The 22,519-nt window shown below is 43.2% G+C and overlaps 1 protein-coding gene across 1 annotated transcript in view; it reads right to left on the bottom strand.

Annotated features, from left to right (window-relative positions):
• The window catches only part of LOC137335127 (casein kinase II subunit alpha), a 79,323-nt gene that overhangs the window by 16,721 nt on the left and 40,083 nt on the right, over nt 1-22,519 (bottom strand). Inside the window, exons 3-7 of the mRNA XM_068000251.1 lie at nt 21,553-21,664; nt 14,394-14,495; nt 10,633-10,683; nt 7,631-7,690; nt 926-1,009 (exon numbers count right to left, since the gene is read on the bottom strand). Coding sequence (XP_067856352.1) covers nt 926-1,009; nt 7,631-7,690; nt 10,633-10,683; nt 14,394-14,495; nt 21,553-21,664 — 409 coding nt within the window. The remainder of the gene's footprint in view (nt 1-925; nt 1,010-7,630; nt 7,691-10,632; nt 10,684-14,393; nt 14,496-21,552; nt 21,665-22,519) is intronic.

The raw sequence follows: 22,519 nt of genomic DNA on the forward strand, positions 1-22,519 counted from the left end.
TTATGTTATAGATTGTATTTGTTAACGTGCAGTTAACTGGGTGAGGAAACAAGATAGCATGAAATATATTTTGACAATTTCATTGGTGCCCATTCTACACCTTGCTAGTTGTTTCATTGACAGCTGTTAGCTGACGTGGTGGCTCTCTCTTGCGATTGTTTAAGCAGTAGGGGTTTTGATTTGGCCTAATTCCTAATCTTTTTTGCTCATGCCCAAGACAGAAGTTCCCTTCCACAAGCAACCTTCGCTTATGAATTAAAACGTGACCTCATTCACAAAGTAACTGGGATAGGAAGCTGCAGGATTAACAATGGACATGTTTTTCCCACTGGGATACGTACTAGGAATGACATGTTATACATGGTACTTCTGATCCTCTCCAAATCAACGGAGACCGTTCTGGAAGCTAGGAAATTTTGGAAGATCACAACCAATGCATCCACTATCTCTGTAGCCACCTTTTAAAACCCTAGGATGTAGGCCACGGGATTTGTCGGTTTTTAGTCCCATTAATTTCTCCAGTACTTCTTTAATAATATTAATTACTTTAAGTTCCTCACTCTCATTAGACCCTTGGTTCTGGTTTTTTTTGTGTCTTCTACGGTGAAGACATATAAAATATTTGTATAATGTCTCTGCCATTTCCTTATTCCCTATTATAATTTCTTCTGTCTCAGCCTCTAATGGACCCACATTTGCTTTTGCTACTCTCTTCCTTTTTACATTCTTGTAGAAGCTCTTACATTCTGTTTTTATATTTCTTGCTAGTTTACTCTCATATTCTAATTTCTCCCTCTTCATCAATTTGCGTGAGCAGATGTACTGGTGGTACCAATTGTAAATTGTTTCCGTAAAACATTAGAAAGGAAAAAATAGCATGTGAACCTTTAAGTACTAGAGTAATTGTGTTGCTTTTTGCTGTTACCTTTCTGTGCTCATGGTCGATCATAACGTTGTGTGGTTTCACATCTCTGTGCATGATTCCCATACTATGGCAATAATCCAGGGCCTGCAAACATGAAGGATCACTCTTAGAACATCATCCGACCAGTGTTAGTACACTATCTCATTAATTAATAAGACTGACAAGTGAATTAAGTACTGCAAATAATTTACAATGCAAACTGGTTAATTTAATGTATGAGAATATAAGATTCCTTAAGAACTTGTCTGACCAGTAACTAATTTTGTTGTTACGTTAGAAACTTTAACAATCTTGAACAAGGACAGCGATTTGGGTGGTCCCCATGAGCTTTTAATAGAAAGGCTTATTATCTGTCTGAAAAGCAACAACGTGACAGTCTTGAGCTTCCCCTGCTATTGTAAAGTTATTTCTGTATGAATCTTATTTTGACCACAAAATTGAAAACCATGTAAAGGTCTGCCCTGTAATAATCTCGTCAGTATACATAATATAGGTACAATTATTCGCAAAACTGCTCCTTAGCTTCTTCCAGCAAAAACTGCCCAAACTAGTAAACTACCCACTTCACAGTATTTAGACCAACTGGGGAAGACCAAGGCAAGAAAAGTTTCAGTGAACTGGTGGCGCAGTAACTCAGTGCATTGCACTAAGAATAATGGGTCATGACAAGGATCCATCAGGTGGTTGATTGTGATCTGAGTGAAGTTGAACTCCCTATGGAGAGTTTAAAAGAAAAAAAATTGCAATTTACCCCAGGTAACTCTAGTGCACCTATTAGTGCCCATTTACAGAGCAGCAGAGGTCTGACAGCAGACCACCCAGGTAAGCTCTTGAGAGAATAAAAAGAATTACAATTTTAAATGACTACGGTGAGAACTATTTCTAGCGGACAGTCATCCTTGTACATTGCAAAGAAAGTCATTATGTCAGAATTGATATTTGCTGTGCAGCTAAGTCCTCGCCATCAACTAGTTCTCCCCATCTGTAGGGAGTTCTCATTTTAAAACAAGCGATTTCCAGTTTTCCAAAAATTTCACTAAATTACTGCAGGGCTAATTCGCCATACAGCTGCGCAGAGCTGCAATTGTGAATGAACCAGGGTTTTAGACAAGGGCCTACTGCTCATTTAATATGCATATAGGAGTGCTGCACTGTCGGAGGTGCCGTCTTTCGGAAGAGACTGTAAACCAATGTCCGTCTGCTCTCTCAATTGGACATAAAAGATCCCACGGTACTATTTCCAAGAGGAGCAGTGGAGTTCTCCCCGTTGTTCTGGCCAATTTTTATCCCTCAACCAACGTCATTAAAAAATGGTCATTCTCACATTGCTGTTTGAGGGATCTTGCTGTGCGCAAATTGGCTGCCACGTTTCCTACGTTACAATAGTGATGACACTTCAAAAGTACTTCATTGGCTGAAAAGCACTTTGAGACGTCCTGAGGTCATAAAGGGTGCTATATAATTGCAAGTCTTTTCTTTCTTTTATATACTTCAGGGATACAACATCTGTCACCTACAGTTTATATTAATTCATGTAAAAGAACCCATATTTCTGTTGTATAAGGCTAAGATTAATGATACTTCTAAAATTAACCTATTCTCACTCTCACATTCTCAAAAACATCATCTATGTTCAGAATTTTTAAATACCTCACTCTTGGGCTGCAAAGGGGGCCCATCAGTTCAGGAGGAAAAGCACTCACCCACGAGGAGGGCAGTTCAGTTTAGGTTGGACTCCAGGAGACCAACATTAATGAGTGGCTTTCAGCTAAATCTGGCTCCTTATCCTGACAGCAGAATCATAGGCTCAGTTTTTTTTTTGAGGATGCCAGTCTCCCAAAACCTGATCTAAACAAACGCCAGTATAAAAGCAGCTTGTGACTGACAGAGCAGCAACTGTGAAGAGCCAGAAGCAAGTTGCCTGCCTGGTCTGCCTGATAGGATACTGTGCAGAAAGTCCTAAACAGAAAGAAAAATCTATAAGGAAATTAAAATGCAGCAGGCTTCCTGCAGATACCCAGAATAAAACTAAATAGAAACAGCAACCTTGCACTGGCTGCGTAAAGAGGAAATACAGACCAGCAGCTTCCATTTAAATGACATTTTCCAGCCCTAAAATGAACAAAAATCTAAACAGCCGACTGCAGCATTAAACATTTAGATAAGGGAAGCAAGACTGCACCAAAACCCACCCCCTTACAGGGGCCATCAATCTCACTGCGGAACAGTCTCACAAAACCTTAATGATTTTCTGGCTGAGCAGCACTGTGCACTTGACATGCAGATCTGATGCAGCTTTTATTTTAAAATGCACATTATAGCCGCAAAAATTTAAGCAGGATGGATTTTAGACTGAGAAAGAAAGATTACTTATTGTGTAAGGTCTTTCTCACTCTGACAGGCAACACGCCACTAATATGGGGGCCCAAACCGATCAACATTGTGATGGAGACATATAGTGTGTGCGATTCCTCACCCTCCCCATGACTATTTTGATGTAGATTTTCAAACATCAAACCAGGGCTTAGAGGGTTAAATTATGAGGGCAGGTTTATGAACTCGGCTTGTATTGCCTTGAACAAAGAAGATTGAGGCATGATCTGATCGAGGTGTTTAAAGTGTTAAAAGTATTCGATAGGGTAGGTACAGAGAAACTATTTTTTCTGCTGGGGGAAATCAAAAACGAGGAGACATAATCTTAAAATTAGAGCTAGGCTGTTCAGGAGTGAAATCAGAAAGCACTTTCGCACAAAGGGTAGCAGAAATCTAGAATTCTCTTCCCCCAAAAGGCCATGGATGCTGGGACAATTGAAGCTTTCAAGACTGAGATCGCTAATTTTTTTTTTAGGTAAGGGTATCAACGTGGTTATGGAACAAAGGCGGGTAAATGGAGTTGAGATACAGATCAGCCACAATCAAATTAAATGGCAGATAGGCTTGAGGGGCTGAATGGCCTACTTCTATATGATGCCAATCACTTGGTACTCCACTCCCATGTCATATAAAAGACTCCAACATGTGCCAGACCAGTTCAGTTTCATCTACAACGTAAAAAGGCTAGCAGAAGATTACCACGTGAGCTCCATGCAAAATTCTAAAGGATGGCCAGATGGGAGAGTGGTACTTGGAAGATGTTTTCAACTGAAGAATGAAGTCCATACAAAGTAGGTAATATTTATTTTTCAGTGAGAATCCTTCATCCACTGTTAAATAGGAGATGAGGGTCTGGGAAGGAGGGGAAGAATGCAGCAATTGGTTACAGTCCAAAGTAAAAATGGCCAGACTTGCAGGGAACTGATGGCGTCATAGACCCACAATGAGATACAATGTGTACATGAATCTATCATCAGATTATGACCCTCTGTTTCAAAGCAAATGTGGAGATCTGTTCTTGTGAGTTTGCACCCTCAAGCAATTGGGTCTACATTGGAGCCCAACCTACAGAGCCAAGCACCCAACAAATGGGGAGGAAAGAGAGAACAGCATTCAGATATCACTCTCCTGAGGCAGGAACTTTTTACTGTCAAGTAAAAACACATTGTGGTAAACATGGGGACTTTACTCCTTTTGCAGCCTTTACTTATCAATGGTCAGCTATTTCAAAAATAGCTATGGAACATGGAGAATTTTTTTTAAAAAACTGAATCACTGGGTTTTCTACTGAAATAGTGGTAGCAGTGGAGAATATCCATTTTGTAAGTCTTTGGATACTGGTCTTCCTTGGAGCAAATCATTTAGAGGGGCAAAAAAATCCAGGGGGCAAATGAGGAGAGATTTTTTACACAGCGAGTGGCTGCGATCTGGAATGCACTACCTGAAAGGGTGGTGGAAGCAGATTCTATAGTAACTTTCAAAAGGGAGGTGGATATATACTTGAAAAGGAAAAATTTCCAGAGCTATAGGGTAAGAGAGTGGGACTGATTGGATCACTCTTTCAAAAGAGACAGCACAGACATGATGGGCTGAATAGCCTCCTTCTGTGTTGTATTATTCTAAGTTGTCAAGTGTGGTGGTATATGGTGTGGAGCCATGGAAAAGTTGGAAGCCAGGAGACGGGGCGGGTGGATCCTTAAGAGAGAGAACCCGGCTCTCTGCCATTCTGGAAATTGTTGAGGTTCTGCTGGTGGCATTTGAAGGCCTCTAATTGATTGCCTACTTACCCACCAAAGGAACCCTTTCCATCAAAGGGTATCTGTAATAACTACTGCTGGAATCCAAAGGGAACAATGAAAAATGCAGCAAAGCCAGCTGATGAAGCCATGGACCATATGCCCGTGTCAGGGCATCACCCTAGGGCACAAATCTGGAAGATTGGGATGGGCTGTCAAATGGTCGAAGCCAGCTCGCCCCAGCCTACATCATTCTGATGACACACAGCATTCTGTGGAGCTGACGCAGTAGTGTTTGCCAACTCCAGCATGGTCCAAGCCAAGTTAGTAACAAGCTGCCTCCTCACATGCAACAGGGTGAGGTGAATGGCCTGTTGCTGTGGAGGATTGAGATGTAGACTCTTTCTTTGGATGGGAGGCACCTAACGGAGTGGGGCTGTAGCCAGGTTCGACATCAGAGCGTACTGACGTATTGGTGGCACTCGAGTAAGTTGGACCACAGCTGGTTGATATACTGTTATACAGTACTTATAATTGCTTTCAATCTTTTTCCTGGCGTATGAGAGATTCAATGAAGCCATTCCCAGCAGGTATAGGCAGAGAACACGAATAAATCTAGCAAGTTGAGGCATGTTTTGAAGACAGGCACCATCACGCTGTCATCCACACTAAATGCACTTGGTACAGTGATGAAAGTCTTTTTGTTGACTGCAGGATGATAGCATGGTGCCATTCAGCATCATGAGCTCAAGTTTGGAGGGCTTTTGAAGGCTTCTTAATTGCATGGAACTGTATCAGCCGCCAGTGTCAACTAGTACAACATGCTTCAGCCGGGGCTGTGGTTAGGAGAGGTGTGAGAGTTGGGATAATGTGCGTTAATCAGTATACAGTTGTCAATGGTAAAAAAAATCCTGAATTTTTTTTTCTCTTTTTGAAATCCATCGATAAAACGCAAAAACCAAGATCAACAAAATCTACCTACAAACAAACCATAAAAATAAGAGAACAATTGCAACAAACACAAGTGCCGAATTCAAGAACTTCGAACCAAGATATGCTTGGGAGTGGTGAACATAGTTTGTTTTCCCCCCACCTGGGAACAAACACTCAAACATGTGCAGGGGGCTTTTATATGGTGCAGGAGTACGGGTGAAGCAGTGAGCTGGACTCATCCAATGTCAAAATGATAGCAGAGACGTGCCTGCCTGCAGTCTCTTCACCCACCTCTCCCTAAACATTGAAAAACAGGTTCAAATCCAGTGGTGTGTGAGGTATGTAGTTAATGTTCTATTGTTTGCTGAGCAGAACTTAATCTTTTTCCAGGTTCCCACTAGAGATGGTAATATACAGACTACGAATACTTCGAAATTACTGGCAGAAATACTACTTAAACCTCAATATGGTATAAGAACCACGTTGGCCACTCAAGCTTACGCTCAGAATCCTACCGTTCGATCTGATTTTTTTAGTCCAATGTTACAAGTAATACACTGCTTGTTAAGCACACATACAAAGCTATTAGGTTTCACGTGAAGTGGTATCTTTAACTGCTACCATAACCACATCACTGCATTGACACCATGCAACAAATAGCACTCAGCCCACTGGAATGTAGCTCTGCACACAAGCTTATATTAACGTGTATAGCTCCACTCTCTCAGTGGCTACTTTTTAATGTTAGGAGAACGCAGACATTATAAAGGCTGCAGTAAGTTTACAAAGTGCCCAGAAGATCCAAAGGACCACATAAGCAATTCTCGAGCCCAGCTTCACCCTGCACTGGAGGAGGTCTCACCAATTTGCTTTAGTGAATTCAAGCTAGGTCAGGGCATAACCCAGGAAATTATGTTGCCATCTTGATAGTAATGGGCACTTCATATCAACAACTACAAACGCGTAACTACACGCTTAATGCTTGGCTAAAATAGTTTACATCTCTGTGTAAATAAAAGAAACAGACACTTCAGAGTGATTAGAAGTCAGTAATTTAATCGACACAAGATTACTGATTGCTCAAGAGGAAATTCAAGTAGTTGACATCTGTCACCTGAACTTCCAGGTTACAATCTTGAAGTACTCACTGGTTAAAATAGATATACTTAAAAGTTCATTTGGTTAATTCAACTGTGAATCAATTTAAGCATCTGTGCTCTTTATGTCCCTGAGTATTATGACAGTGGTGTCATTACATCAGGTTCACCAAAAACAGCAGTAAATCCATGGCCCATATATGACAGTTTTTCCTGGCAACTGTAGACTCCACAATAAACCTGCAGTAATAACATTCCAATTATTAATATTCTCGTGAGAAATACTCCGAAAGGATTTGAAAGCCACAGCCAGCACAAATAGCGGTGCAAACGCCACAAAAACTACCTCCATAAAAATCGGGGACAGCCCAGGGCACTGATGCCGATTCTGCTACCCTGACTACGGTTCTAAGCCTTAAGAGGGAGCTCACTTGTGTTCTGGGATATTAACCATTGGCAGCCCTGATTAGATTAACACCATGTAAATATTTCATTCTCTGTACTATATTAAGCATTTTTATTATGTTTTCTTTTAAAACAAAGCTCTAAAAAATATTTCAACATACCTTCAAAATCTCATACATGTAGAACCGTATATCATAATCTGTTAAGGTCTGGTACAGCTGCTGTAAGGAATAGTTACAAGAAAAGGTTAACAATATTTTCAACAAAGCTAGGAATGTTTTACTGAAAACAAAATTCAACACAGATTAATGAAATACAAAATACATTTCTTCTCTTTAGTTAACATACTTAGCAAATGGACAGTAATAGTTAAAGGAATAAAGCACATTGATAAAGGTCATCACCATAGTGCAGTGTCATGGTTGGATGGAGATTCACATTTGTGCTTCCCAATCTCAGTTATGACATTAGAGACTTACATTTATATGTAGATTTATCATGTCTCTCAGAAACATCTCAAAGCGTTTCATACAGACAATGAATTCCTGTGAAGGGCAGTGATCGTTGTTGTGTAGTCAAACTCGACTGTGCGAAGGAACTATGCAGAGGTCAGGCACTTCCTCACAAGAGCGAAAATTGTCACCCCATTCACTCTGACATCTCCCAGAAGACAGTATAGTGCAGCACAGCCACAGATATGAGATGGATTGCCTGCCTTCGCTGGCAGAAAATGGGATATGGGTGTAGTGAGCTTCCTTAGAAAAACATGGAAACATGAACTGGCAAAAAAGTGGGTTCAAAAATAAAGCTTTTTAAAGTGGTTTGAGAATGACTAAGAAAAGAACAGAACAATTTCAAGCTTTTCTGGCATCAGGTTAGTTTTAAGAAGGGTCTTAAAAGAGGGAGGTGGAGAGGCTGAGTGGTTAAGGGAGGGAATTCCAGAGCATGTGGCCTAAACAGCTGAAGGAACGGCCGACAGTGTTGGGGCAATGGAGGGAATGCACAAAAGGGCCAGAGTCAGATGAATCGATGGGGATGCTGTAGGGCTGGAGGAGGTTAGAGATATGGAGGGGTGAGGCCGTGAAGGGATTTACACGAGGATGAGAATTTTAGATTGATGCCCTTGTTCCCAAGTAAAGCCAAAGGTGGAGGTGAGGGTGCGATTGAGCAAATCAACTGCTGCAGAAGTATTAGGGCAAATGGAGGCTCAAAGGCTAGACCGTTGGGATTTACAATGTGAAGCTGTCAGTGATTTGAGAGGGAGTTTTTTTTTCCAGGGACATTCACAGAAGGAAGTGGGTTGAAAGGGGGTAGGGTGATGTGGATGGTGAGGGATACAAGGACATGATCAGAGGTGACCTTGTCTGTGATGGAGACCACAGGAATAGAAGGGCCATGGGAGTTGGTACGGTCAAGATGGTTGCCTTTAATATGGGTAGGAGAGTTCATATGGAGGGAGAGGTTTAGAGCAGACATGAAGTCAGTGAATTCAGAAGAGGGCAAGGAGAGCAGAGATAAAGATTGAAATCACTTAGGGTGGGGCTTGGGGGCAGTAGACAAAGGAAGGTGAGAGGGGTGGAACAAGGTGAGGTGCTCCAAGGTGGAGGAAGAACCAGAGGAGTGGGAGGAGAGATTACGGTGTGATTTGGTGATGGGGAAACACTGCCACTGCGGTAGTTTTGGCGGGGCAGGTACTGGAAAGTACAGCCAGATAGGGAAGCTTCAAGAAGCAAAGTGCTGCCATGCATAAGCCAAGTATCAGTAAAAGCCAAGATGTCAATGCAATCATCTACAATAAGGTCACGGATGGCAAGGGCCTTGCTCATGACTGAATGGACATTCTGAAAGGAAATGCGAAGAGGGGCAGTAATTGATCCACTGGCAGTGTCAAAGCGGTTAATGGTGGGTGGAGTGAACAGGAGGTTGACACGGTGAGCCACCTGCGTGCAAGCTGGGTGGGAAGGTCGACAAGAGAGGAGGATTTAGCAGTTGGAACTGCTGCTTGTAAGGAGGTTGCAACGGATACCCTGATGGGCCCTTCAGAGAATGCCAAGACAGGCACAGAGGGTAGTTATGGGCTTATTCAAAGGGAATAGGGGAATTCAAGCCTGAAATTGCAGCAGGAGCAGGAAGGCAGGAGTCTTGATGGATTGGGTTGGAGCTCTGGAGTGGGGGTGGCAGGAAGAGAGCAAAGTACCCGAGACAGGAGACTGGGTGACAGGACAGGGTGGAAACAGGAAGGAAGAGCCCAAGAGAGGAACAAAAGGTGATCGAAGTAATAGGCTTGGGTCCAGAGCAGCAGTCAATAATGGACACTCTGGGAATTCAGGTTAAACAGGCATGGGAGAGATTAAGAGAGATGGGACCTGGTCAAATACACAGGACCTTCCCCCTTACTCTAGGCCACAAGATATAATTGTTGTGCTTTATGGGTCAATTCAAGGCTAATTGCTCTTTGACAGATCATCAGGTCCATTCGCGGTCAGACTGTCAAGACTTTTTTTTTTATATATATACACATACACACACACACTTTTTAAGTGTGACTCCTTAAGCCAATTAGAAGGTATTTGGTATTTGTGGGGAAGTTCCGCTGTGCAATGGAAATCATGGACTCTCTTATAAACTTACTTCGATACAAGCAAACAGCAGATTTTTGGCATTTGAAATATGGAATTAAAATGAGTGCCTTCAGTAAGATCAATAAATTAATTTTTAATCCAAAACAGCTGAGTATGGAAAGAAAAGTGATAGAGCGGCAGGAAATTGTGAAACCTGTTACGGGAAGGTACTAAATAACAGGAGGAAAAAAGGAAACAGATTGACTAAGGAGAGTATCAAGTGGCAACGTCAATAGCTGGACAGATAAAACAGTAGGCTCAACACCATGATTTTCAGATAACAAATATCCACAAACGTATGATGCAGTCTCTGTTCCTCTGCATGAGAAAGCAATATTGAAGTGACAAGTTATTGTTCATGCACAACACTGAAGGAAAACAATGCAACAAATGCTCCTTTTCTTCTCTGAACCCTACTTTGGGCGGGGGGGGGGGGGGGGGGGGGGAGTTGGGTTTATGAGGAGGAATCGAAGATGAAATTACATAGTACAATTCAGACCTAGCTTGGAACAGATTGCTGACAGAAAAAGGCACAATCTTACCTTGAAATCTGTGTTGTTTACGTGTTCAAAAACCAAAGCAGGTGTCCGTGACTGAGGAGAAACAAAGAATACAAGTCATAGATCTTTAAAATTAATAGTTGAAGTAAAATATATTTTTTAAAAACTGACTATGGAATTTTGTACAGGGCATCCTGTAGATAGTACATACTGCAGCTAGGGTACGCCGGTGATGGAAGGGGCGGGAGAAGTGGTGATCAAGTGGACTGTTTTGTCTTGAATGGTGCCGAGCTTCTTGAGTGTTGCTGCAGCTGCACTCATCCAAGCAAGTGGAAAGTATTCTATGCCACTCCTGACTTGTGCTTAGTAGGTGGTGGAGAGGCTTTTGGGAGTCAGGAGCTAAGCCACTTGCCACAGAATAACCAGCCTCTGACCTGCTCTAGTAGCCAAGCATTCATATGGCTGGTCCAGGTCCTCTGCACGGCTCATTACTGCTCTCACCCAGGTCTTTGGGGGTGGGAGGTCAAATGAAGGACAGATTCTTCTCAGAAAAAAAACAAAAAAGCAAAATAATCCAAGCAAATACTGTATTCCTTATAAAAGGAGAAAATTTAAATCTTAAACATTGGGATCTACTTGGTGCAGTGTATTAAGATACTGGTCTTTTACCTTTGGGGCTTGGATGACTGATGGAATAATTGTTGTAACGGTCCTATGTAAAATGAGTTCAGGCAGTCTGAATCCAATTCCCAATATTAGTCCACAGCATGAAGCTAATTTAGCACTAAATGGAACTAAATTGTCCACGTCACAGAAAGGTTATAGGAAAGAAGGTGTGGAGAAATGGAAAAAATGTCACACTGGTGCAGTCAGAGCGCAGGGAACTTTACATCTAACAATGCCATACCTGACCTGGGAGTGCTTGATGCTGAAAATGGGTGCACAAAATAGAAAGCGTTCCAATCCCCAGCACAAAAAAACCCACAAAGTAATTAAATGCCTACAACATTCATGATTTAGCATCCAAAGTACACCAAAACAAAAAAGGTCCATTCAAATAAAAAATTACTTCAGGGATGGAGTCCATGTCTATAGGAATCAAGCACATTTTTGGACAAAACATTCACACAATCGTCTATAATTGGGCTATTTTACATTTACATTTCAACAATCCACTAAATGCCTACCAGAGAAGAACAAGATCTCCCCACCCCTCTGGCAACATACAGTTTAATGCGACTGTCACTACTTGCCACGAAAAGGGGTTCCCTACATTTTAGTGAAATATCTATGAGACGTATGCCACGCAGAACAGGCAATGTACAGACTGTCTGGATCTCTGGAGACACCTGGCAGTTTGGAGCTCTTTCCTGGAACCTTGTACATCCCCAGCAGATACCCAGACTGTTCCTCTCCCCCACCTGGCAACCCTGTAGTCCTCTGGCACAACATCCATAATCCAAGGATAGTTGATAGGTGGTGATCAGAGCTTCTTCCTCTCTGATTTCCCTAACCATTCTAGGATGCATGCCATCGTGGCCCAGCACCTTTCCATTCTTCAGTTCTACCAAATTTTTCAGTACTATTTCCTTATCTATAGTTATCCTATCTAATTGACCCACCACCTCCTCTTGTCCAGATTCATTCCCAACTACCACACTCTTCTGTTAAAAACTAACACTGGTTGTACTGCAGCTAGAATAGAGTGCCCAGTTTTGATGCCTTCCTTTGGGAAGAATGTCAAGTCCATGGAGCGGGAGCAGAAGAGATTAACTAAGGTGACACCAGGGCTGGGAGGCTTTAGATACGAGGAGAAACTGGAGAAATTGGGGCTCTTTTCATTAGAACAAAGAAGTTAAGAAATCAAAGAGGTGTTCAAAGTTAAGACGGTTTGGGAGAAAAAACTATTTCTGTTGGTCAGCAAGGGCATAACTGTATCAAAAGAACGAAGGGAGAGAGCAGGAGATTTTTTTTTTATTATGTGGAGAGTTATTAGGACATATTCATCACAAAAAATTATAGGATAAAGGGTTGAAAAATTTCCTATGACAATCTGGACACTTAGATGGTATACATCGAAAGTGTCTAACTTCAACTGCCCTCCTTTATTGTCAAACCCTTGTACAACTGCATCTAGTCGATAAAGAAAACAGAAAATGAATACCGTGGACTATTTGAGATTCAGATAACAGACAGAAGCAGAATATTTGTCGTTTATTACTGTCACTCAAATCACACTTTTATAATGTATATTATGGAAGGAGTTAACTCAATAAAGTTTTATGCTGCCTTCTAATGAACATAACTCAGTGTGGGGTATCATCAGCCATTGGCACCAAGTGCTTGATGCCCCATAACAACCATTGATCTATTAATGACTATGATTTAATCACCAACAAGTTGGCCAAGAAATAATCTGCACTCAATTACTGGGAGCAATATCACCAGTGAATATGATAAAATATGGAGTCACAGGTGGATAGGGTGGTGAAGAAGGCATTCGGCATGCTTGGTTTCATTGGTCAGAACATTGAATGCAGGAGTTGGGATGTCTTGTTGAAGTTGTACAGGGCATTGGTGAGGCCACACTTGGAGTACTGTGTACAGTTCTGGTCACCCTATTATAGAAAGGATATTATTAAACTAGAAAGAGTGCAGAAAAGATTTACTAGGATGCTACCGGGACTTGATGGTTTGACTTATAGGGAGAGGTTAGACAGACTGGGACTTTTTTCCCTGGAGAGTAGGAGGTTAAGGGGTGATCTTATAGAAGTCTATAAAATAATGAGGGGCATAGATAAGGTAGATAGTCAAAATCTTTTCCCAAAGGTAGGGGAGTCTATAACAAGGGGGCATAGATTTAAGGTGAGGGGAGAGATACAAAAGGGTCCAGAGGGGCAATTTTTTCACTCAAAGGGTGGTGAGTGTCTGGAACGAGCTGCCAGAGGCAGTAGTAGAGGCGGGTACAATTTTGTCTTTTAAAAAGCATTTGGACAGTTACATGGGTAAGATGGGTATAGAGGGATATGGGCCAAGTGCAGGCAATTGGGACTAGCTTAGTGGTATAAACTGGGCGACATGGACATGTTGGGCCGAAGGGCCTGTTTCCATGTTGTAACTTCTATGATTCTATGATTAACCTATTTTTCCACAGTTCTTAAGTTAAGAAATGCCATAGAAAAAGCCTTGATGTACTATCCAGAAATAGAGTGGACAGCAACTTAAACCAATAGGCAGGTACACAGGAAGCACACTCTATAAATCCACAGGCAGATTTGTGCCATTAAACAACAGAAAATATGGAATCTGAATAGTTAACTCATCTTTTCTAATGTGGATTCTCATTTCCCATTATTATTTCAGATTTCCGGCACTCACTTTTCCCTACTGTGTCATTAAATGCTGCAAGACATAAGAAAATCCTTCTCTGTTACAAAATGTGGACTACAGTTGCACTTTCACAGTAATGTGTGGTTTTTCCATCATATTTTTGTTGTTGGGTTTCAGTAAAAACTCAAATGATGAGCTAGGCCGTTCAGGGGTTATGTCAGGAAGCACTTCTTCACACAGAGGGTAGTGAAAATCTGGAATTCTCTTCCCCCAAAAAGCTGTGAAGCTTAGGGGTCAATTGAAAATTTCAAAACTCAGACTGATAGATTGTTAGGTAAGGGTATTACCAGTTACGGAACCAAGATGGAGTTAAAATACAGATCAGCCATGATCTAATTGAAGGGCGGAACAAGCTCAAGAGGCTGAATTGTCTACTCCTGTTCCTACGTGAAAGAACTGGAATCTTCACTTACCACGGGATCTTTGACAATATCTATGAGTGTGATAATATTTGGACCGCCTCGCAGATTCTCCAATATTTTAATTTCACGCTTTATTTTCTTCTTCTTTACAGGCTGCAAGAAAAAAGTATTGGTTTGTTTTAATTATATGATTACACACTAAATCGTGATTGCTTTGTTTCATACACAGGCTCCGGAGCTGCACTGCACTAACGAGTGATAAGACGTCAGTGTGCACACATATTTCCTCATGTCATTAGTTTCTGAAGTCATACTATATGTTAAAGCACAGAAGGAGAATATTCGGCCCATCGTGACTGTGCTGTCTCTTTGAAAGAGCTAGCCAATTAGTCCCACTCCCCTGCTCTTTCCCCATAGTCCTGTAAATTTTTTCCCGTCAAGTATTTATCCAATTCCCTTTTGAAAGTTATTATAGAATCTGCTTCCACCACCCTTTCAGGCAGTGCATTCTAGATCGTAACAACTCTCTGCATAAAAAAATGTTTCCTCATGTCACCTCTGGCTCTTTTGCCAATTACCTTAAATCTGTGTCCTCTGGAGGACACAGATTCTACTTATTTACTCTATCAGGTGTTCAAAACCATGAACGGCTTTATCAAATCTTCTCATAACCTTCTCTGCCCTAAGGAGAACAATCCCAGCCTCTCCAGATAATTGAAGTCCCTCATCCCTGGTACTATACTAGTAAATCTCTTCTGCATCCTCTCAAGGCCATGACATCCTTCCTAAAGTATGATGCCCAGAATTGAACACAATACTCCAGCTGAGGCCTAACCAGTGTTTTATAACTGTTTAGCGTAACTTCCTTGCTTTTGTACCCTATGCCTCTATTTATAAAGCCCAGGATCCCACATGCTTTTTTAAAAAAAAAACAGCCTTCTCAACTTGTCCTGCCACATTCAAAGATATGTATACATACACCCCAGGTCTCTCTGGGCTCGATGTTACCAGGCCTGCGGGTTTCCGGTGGGTTGGGTTTCGGGAGCGTGGTCAACACGCTCGGTGAAATTAGTGGGTTGCCCGCGCGATCGTAGCAGGCAATCCACTAATAGGAATCAATTACCTGCTCCTCCGGGGTCCACGCTGCTGGTCTGCGCGTCGGGCGGGCTGTGCATGCGCAGTACGATCTGTCAGCTGGAGGCGCTCTATTTAAAGGGGCAGTCCTCCACTGACAGATGCTGCAACCAATGGAACAAATTACAGCATGGAGCAGCCCAGGGGGAAGGCTGCTCCCAGTTTAATGATGCCTCACTCCAGGTATCATCAGATGGGGTGAGGAGGAGGGCGAAGACAGAGATCTTCCACCCGGCGGGCGGGAGGAAGCGGCCTGCCTCTGCCACCAAGAAGGCCTGGCTCGAGGTGGCAGAGGGGGTCACCTGCGCAACCAACATATCGCCCACCTGCATACAGTGCAGGAGGCGCTGCAATGACCTCAGTAGGTCAGCCACAGTGAGAACACGAAGTCTTTCCCCTACACTCCATCTGCCACATCACTGCCCCAACCCCACATCTCCTTCGGCACCGCCAACACTACTCTGTCACATCACCCCTCATACCCACTCAAACCCCATCCTCATCTTACCTCCACCTACTCACCTCGCCAGTACTCATCCTGCCACTAACACGCGACCCAATCCTCATACAATCTCATGGCTCTATCCCATACTCACCCTCTCGTGCATCTCCCTCACGGCCAGCCTCACTCAACCTGCCACCACCTGTGCTGCAGCCACAGGGCATGCATCACATATGTGCAGTAGGCAGCGTAAGGCAAATGTTTCGTGAGCATGAAGGGGGTGCACAAGGGTGTCGGAGGGTTTGCCATGGATGTTACCTATATTGAATTTCAGAGCAACAAACAGCACACATTATATTGGCACCACCACTGCCATGTCTCCGCGAATCCTGTCTGTTGTGTCCAATAATGCCCGCTCCTGGGTATCACTAGGAGGACCCACCACTGATGCCACCCATCGTGTTACCGCAGAGTAAGTGCAGGTGTATTTGCAGGGCTCTTCCGCGCAGACGACTGAGAGACATCGGCGGTGTAGCCGGCTGCACCCTGGAAGGATGCGGAGGAGAAGTTGTGGAGGGCAGTGGTGACTTTGACAGCGACAGGTAAGCAGTTGGTGCTGGGGCCAGCCAGGAGCAGCTCGGCATGAAAGAGCCTGCAGATCTCCACGACTACATGTCGAGCGAATCTGCGCCTCCGTGTGCACTGCTGCTCGGAGAGGTCCGGGGAGCTGCGCCTCGGTCTCTGGACCCTGTGGCGAGGGTAGTGCCCTCTGCGATGCGTCTCTCTCTGCGGTAGCCCTCCCTCCTGCTGTGCAGGTGGGCGTGCAACAACACCGTGTTGGGGGGCTCCACGTCTCTGCGGCGGACGGCGTGGACTGCGAGGCTGCTGGGGCTGGTCATGCTGTTTGTCCTCCGAGGGTGTCCACGCACCACCCATTTGGCAGGTGTTGGTCTGAGGGGTTGTGCAGGGTAGGTGGGAGGTTCCTCGGACTGGGGCTGCGGTTTCGTGTCGGTCTGTCCTCTGGCTTGGCGGGGGGTGGTGGGGGGCAGGGGTTGCCCTATGTGATGCGGTGGCCTCCTGCGTGGGTGAGGGCTCTCCCCCGTGGAGTGCACCTTGGAACCTGCCACAGGCTGCTGGCTGCAACACGCCTGGTTGGAGAGAGACTGTTTCCCCCAGTGTGTGAAACACTCTGCGATGCAGGTAAAATCCCACACTTCCTCTTTTGACAGCTGATTCAGCTCATTAACTGACCTCAACAAGCAAGGTAAGTACTCTCAAGTGGAACCCCGCTGGCTTTAATTGCCTGCGGGATTCCCACCAGTGGGGGCCACGCACGCAGCCCCGCACGTCATCGGGGAACCCGGAAGTGGTCGGGATCGCGGCGCGATCCGGTCACGTGACCGCATATTGGGATTTTCGGGGCCCCCCCGCTGGAAACCCGCAGGAAACCCGACCCTAAAATCGAGCCCTCTGTTCCTATACCCCCTTTAAAATTGCACTATTTCGTTTATATTACCTCTCCTCATTCTTCCTACCAAAATGAATCACTTCACACTTCGTTAAATTTAATCTGCCATGTGTCTGCCCATTTCACCAGTCTGTCTATGTCCTCCTGAAGTCTGTTACTATCCTCCTCATTGTTTACCACATTTCCGAGTTTTGTGTCATCTGCAAACTTTGAAATTATACTCTGTCAAGCGTGCTTTCTGGAGAGGCAGAAAATGTCCCATAATAATACATGGGGAGGAAGGGTTTGGGGGGGGGGAAATCAAATCAAGAGACATCTCGGGCAACTTTCATAGCTAGGTATAGAGTAGCATTAGCGGAGGCTAGGTAGTAGAAACAAACCTTCCACTCGATAAAGAGAAGTGTGGTAGAAAGAAAATGGCAACACAGCAACAGAAACAATAATAGAAAAGGATATTTGGTACTTAAAACAGCACTGAGGGGATATGCGAAAGAAAAAAATACAGATTCTATCATTTTTTACTTTGTTCCATTATGAGTTATGAAGGAATGTAAAGCAATTACAACACTTTTGAAGTACTTATAAAGCACATTTCAGTATTACTTTTACCTGTGGCAATTTTTAAAAGCTGCTGTTTATCTGAAAAGTTTCCACTAGTTAAACTGTAACAAAATTTCAACAACTGTGGCACTCTTCACCCCACACCTGCAGGTCTGTTATTCCAAGTACCTCTTGTTTTTACTGGGAACAGGAAAAGACACTGCAAAATTACAGGCAAGCTTCACTAAAAGGTGTTTTGCTCATGCAATTATTAATTGAGGGCCATTAACAGTGCCTGACAAAGTAAAGATTTTACAGCAAAATATTTAATTTGTATGCATTTTTGAATTCAGCCATGAAAGTTTTAAAAGGATGAGGAAAACGTGAAACAAATTCTTGTAGTTGGACTTGATGGTGCAGGGAAGACTAGTGTGCTGCACAGTCTGTCCACCAGCACAGTGAAAAGGAGCCATGGACCCACAAAGATGTTTAACAGTGTGAGCGTTAAGACTGAAGAAGCTGAGATAGAATTTCTAGAGAGTAAGTTAAAATGTTAGCTGATTAAAACCTCTAGATGTAGAGAATACTCTATGGGTAACTTTTGAGAGGGAAAAGGATGATTAACACGTAAAGAGACACCACTCCATACTGAAGGTCTTCATACATGGGTAGGTCTTGTTTCTTATTACTAGTCAATCTCCTATGATCTTGCTCATGATTAGTGAGAGGAAATAGTAGGGCAGTTACCCAGGTACAAAGTTCAGGAAAAAGGGGTAGAGACTCAGATCACCAGCTCTCTGTTCCTTTTAACATTGCCCCAGAATTTTCAGGGCTCTCCTTGGGAGGGGGAGATGGAGCTTGCCCTGCTCCCGCCATTGAAATGAGGCCTGACGGGGTAGTCCCGGTCTCAAGCTTCATTCTCCACGTGGGTCCCTGGGCAGGCCAAAGACTCAAAGGTAGACACCACCGCCCCCCCCCCCCCAGGAACTTCCGATGGAATTGGAATCTTCTGGAGTTTTTTGAGGATGTAACTAGTAGAATAGATAGGGGAGAACCAGTGGATGTGGTGTACTTGGATTTTCAGAAGGCTTTTGATAAGATCCCACACAAGAGGTTGGTGTGCAAAATTAAAGCACATGGGATTGGGGGGAATATACTGGCAATGGATTAAGAATTGGTTGACAGACAGGAAACAGAGAGTAGAAATAAACGGGTCTTTTTCCGGGTGGCAGGCAGTGACTAGTGGGGTACCGCAGGGATCAGTGCTTGGGCCCCAGCTATTCACAATATATATCAATGATTTGGATGAGGGAACTAAATGTAACATTTCCAAGTTTGTAGATGACACAAAGCTGGGGTGAAATGTGAGCTGCAAAGAGGCTCCAATGTGATTTAGACAAGTTGGGTGAGTGGGCAAGAACCATGGCAGATGCAGTATAACGTGGATAAATGTGAGGTTATCCATTTTGGTTGTAAAAACGGAAAGGCAGATTATTATCTGAATGGTGATAGATTGGGAAAAGGGGAGGTGCAATGACACCTGAGTGTCCTTGTACACCAGTCACTGAAAGAGAGCATTCAATGCAGCATGCAATTAGGAAGGCGAATGGTATGTTGGCCTTCATTGCAAGAGAATTTGAGTACAGGAGCAAGGATGTCTTACTGCAGTTATACAGGGCCATGGTGAGACCACATCTGGAGTATTGTGTGCAGTTTTGGTCTCCTTATCTGAGGAAGGATGTTCTTGCCATGGAGGGAGTGCAACAAAGGTTTACCAGACTGATTCCTGGATGGCAGGACTGACGTATGAGGAGAGATTGGTTCGACTAGGCCTATATTCACTAGAGCTTAGAAGAATGAGAGTTGATCTCATCAAAACACATAAAATTCCAACAGGACTAGACAGACTAGATGCAGGGAGGATGTTCCCGATGGCTAGGGAGTCCAGAACCAGGGGTATGCCATTTAGAACCGAGATGAGGAGAAATTTCTTCACTCAGAGGGTGGTGAACCTGTGGAATTCTCTACCACAGAAGGCAGTGGAGGCCAAGTCATTAGATGTATTCAAGAGACTTCTTATAGAAGTCTATAAAATAAAGAGGGGCATAGATAAGGTAGATAGTCAAAATCTTTTCCCAAAGGTAGGGGAGTCTATAACGAGGGGGCATAGATTTAAGGTGAGAGGGGAGAGATACAAAAGGGTCCAGAGGGGCAATTTTTTCACTCAAAGGGTGGTGAGTGTCTGGAACGAGCTGCCAGAGGCAGTAGTAGAGGCGGGTACAATTTTGTCTTTTAAAAAGCATTTGGACAGCTACATGGGTAAGATGGATATAGAGGGCCAAGTGCAGGCAATTGGGACTAGCTTAGTGGTATAAACTGGGCGACATGGACATGTTGGGCCGAAGGGCCTGTTTCCATGTTGTAAACTTCTATGATTCTATGAAAGAACGCTCTTTGTAGAATCAACCCAATCGGCATCAGTTACCATGCATTATCCAATAGATATTTTTCAGAAGCACTGATTGCAATACATACAAAAAAAATACCAACCCACAATTCTGTGTTGGAAAAGTACACATTATAATCCATTGGTGCTCCAATACACCGGTGTTAAAAGATTCATGCCCCTAATTATCCTATACGGTTATTTTCCAATTTCACCATTTCAATCTTGGCTCTGTCCCACAAGAAGGGTTAAAAAGAAAACTAAGTAAGGAATCACACTTGCTCCCTGATGGCTCAGCGGACTTACGCAATGAGAAGCTAAGCCATTCAGACTAGGAATTTGATTTTATGCCAAATTAGCTGATCTCAGCCAAGGCAATGGGTGGGGTGCAACTGTGTTCCTCAATGGCCACATTAAGGAGGCAAAAAATCAGCCAGAGTTTGCATACTCAATCACTATCCAGCTACCCCTGCTGGAAGTATGCATTGTGGACAGGATCAGGATCAAATATGACATTCCCCACAATCAAATAGCAAGTCAGTACTCACTGTCTAGACTTACACAAGAAGAAATGCCACTTGGGTAAGGCTTTGGAAGGTACCCAATACCCATGGAACTGTATCTGAGCAAAGAGTTCAGCACACAGAGGGGAGAAAATTGGTTCAAAAAGGGAAAAACAAAAATACCTAACTCTTAAGGCATTTGACATTGGAGTTAGGAATCCGGTGAGAGTGGCACTCAAATAGAATCCACACCTACGTGCACCGCTCTTCCCATTCATCTCTCTTTTGTTCTGCTCCAGATCAGTGCACGTTGGAGGCCGGAAACCTATGATTTATGTCAAGAGGACAATTGGGCTTTGCTTGTTAAGATTTAAACGAGAGAGTCAATGGTAGATAGAAAATGTGAGGTCTTCGATGCTGTCAAGTCTCTGGAGGTCCGCTACTTTACATTAGAGAGTGCCATTAACAGCAAGAGTATCGTGTTCCCACTATCAACTGGACTCCTTCAATGTAGTAGTGCCTTTATTCACATTCCTCAAGGGTGAAATTGGTTGGACTGGGAGGTTGCTGCCTATCTCTGCTCTTACTTGGGCAATATAGTGTGGGGCTCAGGCATGGGTTATGAGGCGATGCAATTTTGAGTGTGCAATGTTCATCAGTACTGAAGCAATTCTTACCTTAAGTATTTTAACAACTACTTTTTCATTGTTTGTGATGTTAATGGCTTCAAACACTTCACTGTATTTCCCTCGACCTAATTTACGAACTAACTGGTAGTCATCTTGATTTCTGCACAAAAAACAGAACAGGAAAGAGAAAGGTTTAAAAATCTGCAATTCAGTTCAGTAGATAAAGCAAAATTTTCACAAAGTCAACTATACCTTTCAAGAATGAAAACAGAAAATTGCTTGTGAAAACTAATTATAATAGGATCACTCAATGGGACACAATTTCACGACGAGAAACACTCAACGGTAACTGAAATACAGAATTCTGCTTACAAATGCCTTCCTCGCCAGCAGAATTGGATATTTTAGTTTCAATCACATACATTGTTTACACGTCCCACATACCAATACACTAAAAATTTGATTTAAATTGTGTAAGATATGTGCAATAACTATTATAGGTGAATGATAAATGTCACATGAGCATATCCATATGCTGCAAAAATAAAGACTCAACGAGGCAGAAGTCAAGTTAAGTTATTCCGGTCCAAATTATATAAATTGAGTAACAGAAATATCAGTCTTCAAGGTAGTCCAATCTAACCCTCAAGTTATACGTGAAAACTCACCATTTAAAATAATTGGGTCCTACAATGTGATTCCTGGACCATCTTCCAAGTGTCGCGATGAATGCTTTAGTTTAAGGTCATTTCCTGTAGCCAGAATTCAACTCTCTGCCTTTCCACCAATGTTCAAATATGCTATCTATCACCTCACACAAGAACATTCTCTTCCCCCTCCCCTCCTCCCCACCCCACCTCCCCCACATGAGTGAACTGGTGTGATGGGGCAGGGGAGAGAAGAACTATGGGGGTGCAAAATATACCTCAGAAATGGAGAAAAACAAACAAACAATCTGGCTAACCTAGATGCTAGTGACTCATATTTCATTGTGCACTTATTCAAAATTTATTAT

The sequence above is a fragment of the Heptranchias perlo genome, chromosome 19 (assembly GCF_035084215.1).
Source record: "Heptranchias perlo isolate sHepPer1 chromosome 19, sHepPer1.hap1, whole genome shotgun sequence".
NCBI classification, from domain to species: Eukaryota; Metazoa; Chordata; class Chondrichthyes; order Hexanchiformes; family Hexanchidae; genus Heptranchias; species Heptranchias perlo.